At 38.5% G+C, this 11,112-nt stretch overlaps 1 protein-coding gene across 1 annotated transcript; it reads left to right on the top strand.

Moving 5' to 3' along the window:
• Positions 1-6,947: 6,947 nt before the first annotated feature.
• LOC129426664 (uncharacterized) lies at positions 6,948-10,736 on the top strand. The gene is made up of 7 exons (XM_073858043.1): positions 6,948-7,367; positions 7,556-8,179; positions 8,291-8,561; positions 8,962-9,098; positions 9,217-9,420; positions 9,902-10,021; positions 10,107-10,736. Exons 1-7 carry the CDS (start codon positions 6,948-6,950, stop codon positions 10,734-10,736), a joined length of 2,406 nt encoding a protein of 801 aa, XP_073714144.1.
• The last annotated feature ends 376 nt before the right edge of the window (positions 10,737-11,112 follow it).

Genomic DNA, 11,112 nt, shown 5'->3' with positions numbered 1-11,112 from the left:
TTTATATAAGGATTGATTTTTTTTATTTCAGGCACATTGATGCATTTTAAGTCTTTACTGTTACAGACTAAAAAACAATGTTAATAAAGTTATTATTTGTTGTAAGTTGATCGATATTTCTTTTTTTGTTTTCTTTTTGTGTTTTCTCATGTTAATTAGGATACAATGTTTTGCAGATGTGTAATTTTATAGACAAATTATACTATTTACAGGAAGTTGTTTTCAGTTTGGACAGCTATTAAATTAATTTTAGTAGAGGACTAGTCTAATCCCTGTCCGGGAAACCGCCCCTATATGATGTTTTATATTTTCAGTGTGGACAAGCAGATCTGTACGTGTATAGGTGAGATGTTACTGTTGTGTTAATCACAATAGACACACAATGTTGTACACACTGTAAATACTGGAAAAATAATTTCTTATTTTATTACACAGGTGTTTGATCTGAATTAACTACCTGAGAAAAATACGAATGAACACAGATGCAGGAGCTTGCAAATCACCAACACAGATAAAGATGTTTTGAAAAGATTTGACATGATATTTCACACATTATTTTCACATACCCGCATCTAGATTTACTGTACAATACAGTCAAAATATTTGGGCTTGTTTTGCATGTGCAAAAATGTGTGTCCCTTAGTGTGCTCAATAAAGCCCCCCACAACCTTGAAAATGCACTTTTAAATGTATTTCTAGCAGAAAATGAGTCGCCAGTGTGTGTGCAGAAACATCCTGTTATTATACAAATCCATATTTTCTTCTTTGTGTAATCTCCTTTAAACCGCAGCAGTCACACAAAACAGGCTGTTGGGGATCCCCTACCAATGTGATGTCACATTGATTACGCCTATAACTATAACCGCTCACAGACTAAGCTTTATGAGCGCGTAGTTCAACCTTTTGCCAGAGAAACATGTTTTGATGTAGTCCAAAGCACATGTGTAAGCGCTCTAACCCATATTTTTCATAAGGGGGAGGGGGGGTGAACATAATATTCCTTTGCATTTAAAGAGACACACACAAAAACAAATGGCAATGTTCAACATCGTATAATGAAAGATCTGTGGTGTATTTTAAGCTGAAACTTTACAGACACATTCTGGGAATACCAGAGACTAGTTTAATATTGCTGAAAACACCTACATTAGTGGTCCTTTAAATATACTGTGATTATTAGGGGCCAAGCCCGCAGGGCGGCAGGCCACTATTGCGTTTGATGGTTTTCTTATTATTATTAGGGGCCAAGCACCTATGGTGCTGTGGCACCTATTGTTATTGTCAGTATTATTATTCTTCTTAATCTTAATCTTAATCTTCCCCAATGGGAGTCTATGGCAGCCCTATGAACCGTATATAGGAAAATGATGAAATTTGGCACAGTTGTAGTGGTGGTCATAAATAGTCATTTGGCCAAAAATGGGGTCTCTAGCAGTAACTCTATAGCGCCACCATCATCTCAAAATTTCAATGTTCAAATGGTTATAACTCGTGATCCATTCGATCTATGAAAATTCTACTTAGTACACATGATTGCTCTCATCCCGCTTATTGAATTTGATACTTTACAGTAAGACTCCTCCCATTACAGTATCGGCCATTTTGAAATGTACAGTATTTCGTTTTTTCGCTACTCCTCCTTCAAATTTGGTTCAATTCTTATGAGATTTGGCACATGTGATCTTTGGAGTGAGCCGCATAGAAATGACTGAACAGAATTTTGATATTTTTCTTTATTCAAAAGTAATTAATGCGTGAACTTAACGAGATTGACGCAAAATTGGTTCTGAAGCTGTATCTCGGTCATTCTTTGATCAATCGAGATGAAATTTGGTACGCTTCATGTCGACCATGAAATGGGGGTCCATGTTAAATTTGGTGACAGCGCCACCTATGGGTCATGAGATAGGAAAAAAGGCTATTTTTGTGCATAACTTCTGAATCGTTTGTCAGAAAATTATGATCTTGGTGTCTACGGATTCCTTGGCTCATGCCGCATCTGTCGATATGTATTATGCCGGGATTAACCGAACCGCCTGTCCGCCATTTTGAAATCTGTGATAAATTGCTATAACTTTTGAAGTATCGGATATATCGGCGCAAAAATCGGTAGGGAGCTTCGGCATGACGTCCTGAGGAAATCAGATAACAGCGCCACCTAGGGGTTATAAACTATAACAGTTCTTATAGAACTGCTTAAAACTTCTGAATTCTTTGTATGGCATGTAAGCTCTTTTCTGCTGCCCCTTGAGCTGTGTCTACTGAGTGGCGCATCTGTTAAGTCGTATGCAAAGAGATCATGAGTTCATGGGTTCGAATCCAACCTGAGCTGGGTGTTAATTTCTTCTATTAAAGTTTTGTTCTTTCCCACTTATTCTTCTTGACCTGTCTGTAGTTCACATATGTTCTATTTTTGCCATGTTTTCTGTTGCTGCTCTGCACTGCGGTGGTTCTGCTCTGTCATTGCTACGCTTTGGGTTCTTTGCTGAGCCTTGTGTTTTTGATGCACCTTGGGTGCTCAATGCGCCCTGGGTGATTGATACGTTGTATCTTTCTTGCTGTGCTTTTGGTGCTCATTGCGCTGATGGTGCTTGGCCCCGTATCGCTGCTTGCAGCTATATTTATTATTATATTTCTTCTTCCCCAATGGGAGTCTATGGCAGCCCTATGAACCGTACATAGGAAAATGAAACAAATTTGGCACACTTGTAGTGGTGGTCCTAAATAGTCATGTGACCAACTATGGGGTCTCTAGCATTAACTCTATAGCGCCACCAACACTTCAAAAATTCAATATTCAAATGGTTATAACTGTAGAATCATTTGATCAACAAAAACTCTACCTACTACATCTGATTCCTCTCCTCACGCTCTTTACAATGACCACCTTACATTAAGACTCCACCCATTACAGTAGCGGCCATTTTGAAAAGTACAGTATTTTGCTTTTTCGCTACTACTTTTGCAGCGTTCATTGCATTGTTACGCAATTTGGCACAGAGAATCTTTGGACCGAGCCGCAGAGAAATGACGGAACAGAATTTTGATTTTTATCTTTGTTCAAAAGTAATAATTGCATACATTTATCGATGTCGACCCAAAATTCGTTCTGAGTCATTATCTCGGTCATTCTTTGATCAATTGAAATGAAACTTGGTACCCTTCATAAGGACCATGAACTGGGGTACCATGCCAAATTTGAGGACAGCGCCACCTATGGGTCATGAGATATGAAAAATGGCTATTTTTGCCCATAACTCTTGAAATGTTTGATAGAAAATTATGATCTTAGTGTCTATGGATTCCTTGGCTCATGACCAATCTGTCGATATATATTATGCCGGAAATGACCAAACCGCCTGTCCACTATTTTGAATTTGGTTTTAAATTGGGATAACTATTATTCTATATAATGTATCGGCACAAAAATCGGTAGGAAGCATCGGTATGATGTCCTGAAGGTACCTGGAAAATCTGAAGACAGCGCCACCTAGGGTTCATAAACTATATAAAACAGCCCATAACTTCTGAAAACTTTGTCTGATATTCATTTTCTTTGTGAATTTTTATTCACTGGTTTATGTCGATTGCAACGATATCTCATTTGTCAGTTTTCAACATTCTGTTCATATCTTATTTCATAGCATATGTGCAGTAGTTTTTTCGCTACTACTTTTGCAAATTAAGTCTTTTTTATGCCAGGCTCTGCTCACATAAACTTTGGAGCAATCCGCACAGAAATGACCAAACACATTTTTGAAATTCTCTGCCATTCCCGAGAAATACCTGTCCAAAGTTGACTGTCCCTGTGACATTGTCTCTTCGTCATATTAAATTATTATGACTGTATTGTAACATGTTGTGCATTCCTATACAAACATGTTTTTCTTGAATTAAACTTTAACTCTTCTCACTTAAACTATCTGATTCTCATATAAATTGTAATTTTGTTATTTCTGCTCTGCAATGTCATGTCTGCACCTTCCTTCCTCCATTTGAATGCTTGCAGCTCTGAAAACCTTGGCTAGCTACACTGCCTGTGTAGCTCAGTCTATTAAATCGCATGCATCAAAACTCAGAGGTTAAGGGTTCGAATCCCATCTGATGCATGTGTTATGTTTTTCTATTAATATTTGTTTTGAGTTTATTCTCACCTATTATTCTCAACCAGTCTGTTTTCCATGTTCTGCACGGCTTGCAATTTGGTGGCCAAGCATCATCACCAGTTCAAAAATGCAGTAGCGGCCATTTTGAAAAGTACAGTATTCAGTTTTTTTGCTACTACTTTTGCAGTGTTTGTTTAATTGTTACACAATTTGGCTCAGATTATCTTTGGACCGAGCCACATAGAAATGACCAAACAGAATTTTGATATTTATCTTTGTTCAAAAGTAATACATTTGTCAACAGGAATAACTTTTAAACCATTTAATCAACTAAACTTCTATGGAGAATATTTGATGGGGTCATCTATGCCTTCCCAGTAGCTCAACCAAATGCGTGATGGGCATGAAATCCAGAGGTTGCAGGTTCAAATCCAGCGTAGGGCAACAATTAAAATGGTTGACAAATTTCTGTCATGTAGAGTCAAATGTTCGAACAGGTTTGACTACCTACAGGGGATTTAAAAAAATATTCTGTTCTTGAGAAAAATCTCTCCAAACTTGAACATACACATTGTCACTACAGCAATCTAGCTTAAGCAGCTAGCTGTATGGATGTGGTCTACCCTGTAGCTCAACCAGATGGGTTCAAATCCTGGCTAGGGCAGCAATTGAAGTCTCTTACTTTAGAGTCAAAAGCTTTAATTCATGATTTGTATTTTACTTTATTAGTTTTACAGGTTTTATTTCGTTTGTGCTCTTTTGGTTTAAGTCTCATGTGTAACATGTATGATGCTTTGGTGGTTCAATTGTTTTCTAGGTCAGCATTGGACTAATCGGTCCTTCTTTCAGCATGCAAATAAATATTATACTTCAAAATTTTTATTTTTTCATTATGTTCATTCTCATCTGAGTCCTGTGTGCTGATAGTTCCCATACATATCTGCTACATTGCATTCTTCAATTGCATGTCCTTTCAGCTTCGTTGCGTGTTGCAGGACCATTGTTGCTTGGCCCCGTATCGCTGTCTACAGCTATATTATTTAATTAATATTCATTAAATGTGAATGTAAAGTTGTTGTTTGTAAAATAAATGTTAGGTTGTAATGCATTTCTTCATTCCTTCTGAAAATGCTATGATGCTTTAGCATCATGTTATATTCACATCAGTGTTTTACTATATAACACTTTACAATGACAGTACATGCAGCAGGGAAAATACGTATTTGACACATCAGCATTTTTATCAGTAAGGGGATTTCAGTAAAGGCAGAACTTCAGGAAGACCTTCTGTGAGAGAATTTGGGAGATTCATATTGCATTTATATTCTGTATTTGTTTTATCATCATATGGTTTTATATACTGCAGGGATGCAAACACGGCACTTTTCGGCGCCTCCCGCTTTTTTCACGTCAGTTTGGGTGACTTGTGTGACTCGTGCAGATCCAAAGAGGTTTTTTTTTTGGGGGGGGGGGTCTGATGACAATGCCACCAATAGGTGACAAGTAAATAGGAAATAAGCGAATCACAACACTGCGCGGCAAAACATCATGCACGCGAACCACTAGTGTGTTCGACTTCAAGCGGCAAAGCAAGAAATGACAGGAGGGTGAAGTCAAAGTTACCGCGAGAGCGAGTTGAAATTAGACTTCTCCGTATAGTTTCTCGAATCGCTCTCGCGGTACTTTGACCTCATCCGCCTGTCGTTTTTGTGGCGCCGCATTCGTGCTGCGTATACAAATTTCTCCCCGAGACCCGAGTTCGCCGCAGCGCCTGTTCGACTACCAACTGAAGACATCACTGGAGGTAAGGATCTTTTTGGTTTATAATGTTATATAATCTACTAGTCATGTAATTGATTAAACATTTCAGCTAGGCATAGTTCAATTGGGTAGGTAGTGTTTGTGTGTGTGTGTGTGTAACGTTTTAGCTTCATCAAATTCACCTGTAAATTGCAGTGTTTCCCCCCAATGGACTTTACTAGAAGCGTTCCAGTATATCTGGCATTAAATTTAGTCTTATTTGTTCTGCCGTGATTATAACAACACTCTTTGATAATGATATTTTGCGTGCAAGCACATCGTGTCTCTTCAGATGAGTTTGGTGCGACGTGAAGCGAGCTCACGTGTTTCTGAACTTGAGCAGAGTTGTATGCATTTCATGGAGGACCCGACACCTGTACAGTTTCGAATCTATATATTAAATTGGCAGTCAGGTCCGGGTCGGTCCCAGTTCAATTACTGGTCCCGAGTCCGATTAACATTGTGTGTAACGTGCAGTTTAAAGTGCGCCACCAGGAGTCCGATTAACATTGTGTGTAACGTGCAGTTTAAAGTGCGCCACCGGTTTCTATGGCGATAACAACTGAAAGTCACGACCACGCGATGCACTTTATTTCTCCTATTTTTTTTAAATATAAAAGATGGTTCATTAATAATAATATCTAAATTTTGCTCAGAAATCACAGAGATGGTAGCAAAAAAAGCAATGCAAATGTCAAGCCCATTGCACTGAACGAGCAAAGCTCAAGCTGACTCCCCTTACGAAAATTAACCATGGTTTTATTGTGGTAAAAGTGTAGTTACCATGTTTTTTTTGGTGTATTGATTACTATCAGCAAAACCATGGTTTTACTGCTCTGGTTTAAGTATGGTTTTTGAAAACCATGGTTTTGTGGTTACTATGGTTTTACTACAGTAACCATGGTTTTTTGGTTTTAACTGTAGTAAAACCATGGTTAATTTTCGTAAGGGTCAAGGTATAACTGTGAGATATAAGTGAACTATTTGCACTCCGTTATGATACAGTTTTGCAAAAAATTCAAATCTGTATTCATTTGCAGAATGAGGGAAATTGAGGAAAGTGAGGCACTTCTTGTGCAACAGATGGATAGAGGCTGTAAAAGCAGTTGGAAGTGGTCTTGGCTGAAACTTGAAACTACAATCCAGGTCCATGCAGTCAAACACACTTTCATACTGTCTGACTTTTTTAAGAAAATTGAGAAAAAAGGTTGTGCTAAGTGCACTCTCTGTATGAAGGAAATTAACTACAGTAGCAGAGGGGTGCATGCCTTGTTTGCACACTGTCAAACATCCATACACACAAACAGAGTGACTTCAATCTTATCAACTCAAAGTGTGGCACAACTCCTCCGTAAGGAAGATCCTTTACCAGCTACTCAGAACCAGGCCTCAGCAGCAGAAAAGATCAGGGAAAGTGTTAAGCTTCCAGTGCCAATGTGTAATCGCATTGCTAATGCAGAGGTGAGTGTGTGTGTGTGTGTGTGTGTGTGTGTGTGTTTGTTGAAGACTAGTTAAATAAAAAGAATTTTTGTGGAAATGAGTACATAATGAGGACAGCACCTCCTTAAAAACAAGTAGGGATGAACAAAATTAGTTTAAAATTAATCACTAAATGAGTAAGTTATGTATTTTCTTTCTCTGTTTACTAGGCAATTGTTCTGGCAGTTATTGCTGAGCACTCTCTACCTCTGACAATGGCACCGGTGTTGGTGGAGTTAAGCCAGTGTCTAGCTGCAGACAAGGCAGCCCTTAGCCAAATTAAAGTGTCCCGCACTGCTGCTTCTTACAAAATTGTGTATGGTATGGGCCGTACATTTGCAGAGAAAACATTCTCCAACTTACGCCGATACCCCTTCTCTCTGAATGTGGATGAGAGTACATCCAGTAGTTTTAAGAAGGTCCTTTCTATGCTCGTCAGCTATTTCAACAAAGAACTGAATGATGTTGTGGTTGAACACCTGGGCTCCCTTGAAGTTTGGAAAGTGACTTCAGCCAGTTTGGAGAGGTTGATGTTTGACTTTTTTCAGAAAAATAACATTCCTTGGTTGAACCTTATTAGCATAATGCTAGACTCATGCAACGTCATGCGTGGGAGCAAATCAGGGCTGGAGACAAGGATCCGAGAGAGGCATTGTCCCACTCTGCTTGATGTGGATGGTGACTCATGCCATCACGTCCACAACGCTGCAAAGAGATTTGCAGAACCTTTTGAAAACTACTTGGAGCAGCTCTTTGCAGACATCCACACAGACCATCAATGGGCATCAGATCAGGTATCTGAACATGAATTTCATTTTTTTTAATGAAAAATCAGTTTCTAACTAGTTTATTAACTGTTTTGAGTGTTGCTAATAGTGTAAGATATGTTATGTCTTTACTTGCAGTTGGCATACCTGAAAGAAATAGCAGAGTTCCTGGGCATACCTGCCACCAATCCCCAGCGATTTGTCTCCCATCGCTGGTTGTCAGCTTATGATGTAGCGATCAACACTAAAAGAATGTTACCTGTGTTCAAAGTGCTCTACTTTGGATTTATGGGAAAGCTGGATCAAGAACTGTACAACGAAATATTGGAGGACCTGTACAGAGATCATGGTGTGAGTGACAAGGCTCAGCGAAGGGTTCGATTTATTCACCAGGATCTCTGCAAGAAGGGTATGTATGTGTATGTTTATATTGTAACAGATTGTTATATGGTCATGAAGGAACTAAAATCCTACTATTTAATAGTAAAAAAGGCTGCTGTATGTGTCTGTCTATGTGAGAGAGATGAATACAATGTGTGTAGTACATCTATACCTACTGTTTTATGGTTATGATTTAACAGACACTTAAATCCCAAGTAAATGATTTATTATTATTATTATTATTATTACTACATCTTATTAGTATAAGAAGTACTCATACTGTTACAGTCGTTGCAACATTGTACTTATACCATTGGTATTGCACAAACTATAAATTGCACAAACTATTGCACACTGTTATCTTTATATTGTGTCTTGTTTTGTTTTTTTTTTTTTTTTTTTTTTTTTTTTTTTTTTTTTTTTTGAAGGAATGACTGATTTTGGGAAGAAAAGGAAGGCCAGAATTGTAAAGAAGATTTGGGTGGAAAACCAAAAAGTGGACCTTAATCTTAGTGTGTACCTTGGTGTCCTCCCAATTTTGAAGGAATACGTGATGGTCTTTCAAGTGAGTATTCTATACCATGTATGCAACTCAAAATAGAAATAAGATGATTCTGATGTCTATTGAAAAACAACAGCAAGTTCTGTCAGTTCTAAAAATGTGATTTTTATGTTCATTGAAGGAAAGTAAAACTTTGGTTCACAAGCTTCATGACAAGCAACTTGAAGTGTTCATCGACTTTCTTGCCTGCTTCATCAAGCCAGAGCATCTGAAGATGTCGGCAAACAAATTGCTAGAATTGGACTTGGCCAATAATAAACTTCACTCCCAGATTTATGTGGGGAAAGTCGCAGAAGACCTGATTGCAGCCCATCCAAAGCATCCGGTTTGTATTTTAAATAAAGTTTACTACTACTTTTCATTCTTCTTTCCATTTTAGGTCATGCTGCCACCTACTGGTAAAAAATGCAATAGCGTAATCATGAAAGTGCAGCATATGGGACAAATGGAACATGTATTGTTTTTACCCTTTTGATTTATTCCAATTGATTGACTGAATTGTAAATGTGTGTATATATAGACTGGTTAGAGTGTTTAACATCTTTGTAAATTTAAAATTTATTTTTATTAATTGTTTAGAAAAGTACAATTTGGAAATTTTTCAATTCTGATTTTACAGTCCTGTGTAATGCCACCATAAATGTTACATAAACAGAGAAGTATATGTTCAAACATTATCTTTTTTTGGGAGGAAGCAGTATTAAAAAAATGTGCCATTGTGCTGTAGCCATGTCAGTATGAGCCATACTGAGCCAACCTCAGTATGAACTCAGGGTAAACATGTTTTTGTATGTTATGTGTTGCAGGTAATCATAGATTTTATTGAGAAAGTGACCAAGGCATACACAACTTGTGGCAAGTACATGCTGAGTAAACTACATCTCAAAAGTAAGACCCTACAGGCCTTGTCCTTCATTGATCCAGTGGTGAGGGGCCATTCCCAGGCTGTTACTCAACTTAAGGAGTTGGCTAGGATAATGAAACATATCTGAAGAGAGTGACATCACCCAGGAGATCATTAGGTACAACGTGGACTCCAATCTGGCCAAGTATGAAGATGGAGATGATATTGTGAAGTGGTGGGCACATGTCATGAGTTTGGGGAAGTATCCAGCTCTCAGGCAGGTTATCAGAGGTGCCCTCTCCATCTTTCATGGGCCACTGGTAGAGTCCTCCTTTAGTCTAATGGGAAATGTAATTGACTCTAAAAGATCAAACATGAAGATCTCCACCTTTGATGCAGTGCAGACTGTGAAATATGTGTTGAAGTCTAGGGGCAAGACTGGCATTGACATGTTCAAACCGGAGGACATCAAGATGGGGCCAGTTGATACTACTCTCTGCCAGAACATTAGGGCTGCAGGGAGAAGGGACAAGACTGACAGAGAGAAGAGGATGAAGGCAAAGCAGAAGAGGCAGGCGGAGTATGGCTGCAGTGCAATGTGTGAAAGTGCCGAAAAGGCCAAGACCACTGCTCTGGCCAAAGAGAGGCAGACACGTCTCAAACATAATCATCAAAAAAATGAATGCAGCCAGACGGAAGGCACTGGATACATTGCAGGAGGTGGCCAGGAAGAAGAGGAAGAATTACTAAAGCAAGAAGAAGTGCTATATATTTTGAGTTTGTTTAATAAAAATTAAATTGAATTTTCCAAATTAGTGTCGGCGTATTTTGATTTTTAAAGTTTCATTTTACTAAATATGCCTATGGAGTGGGCCGGGGATTGCAGGGGCCGGTGGCAATGTAAGTATCTGAATATTTGCCGCGGAGCGAGGGCTTCGATTATCTCTCTCTTTTTTGACCATACATGTGTTTGCATCCCTGATACTGAGTGTTTTCATTTTTTTTTTTAAGTTGAATATAATGTGTCTTCTGTCGCCTGAATAGAACTGTTTTGCTGTTAAGTTTTGGTTCATCAAACGACACTGAGTGCATTGCCCTTTTGAACTAAGGTTGTTTTCACATATGTTGGTGCGCACCGTGGTGCGGCCTCGGAGCGCACCAAAATACATTGTA

The sequence above is a fragment of the Misgurnus anguillicaudatus genome, chromosome 2 (genome assembly GCF_027580225.2).
Source record: "Misgurnus anguillicaudatus chromosome 2, ASM2758022v2, whole genome shotgun sequence".
Taxonomy (NCBI): domain Eukaryota; kingdom Metazoa; phylum Chordata; class Actinopteri; order Cypriniformes; family Cobitidae; genus Misgurnus; species Misgurnus anguillicaudatus.
This window is presented reverse-complemented; position numbering and strand designations above follow the sequence as displayed.

Excerpts from the sequence above, each read along its gene's own strand:
- LOC129426664 (XM_073858043.1), top strand. The coding sequence starts at position 6,948 with ATGAGGGAAATTGAGGAAAGTGAGGCACTTCTTGTGCAACAGATGGAT. Across the intron at positions 8,180-8,290 it reads ATCAATGGGCATCAGATCAG|TTGGCATACCTGAAAGAAAT; the intron begins GTATCTGAACAT and ends CTTTACTTGCAG. Across the intron at positions 8,562-8,961 it reads CCAGGATCTCTGCAAGAAGG|GAATGACTGATTTTGGGAAG; the intron begins GTATGTATGTGT and ends TTTTTTTTGAAG.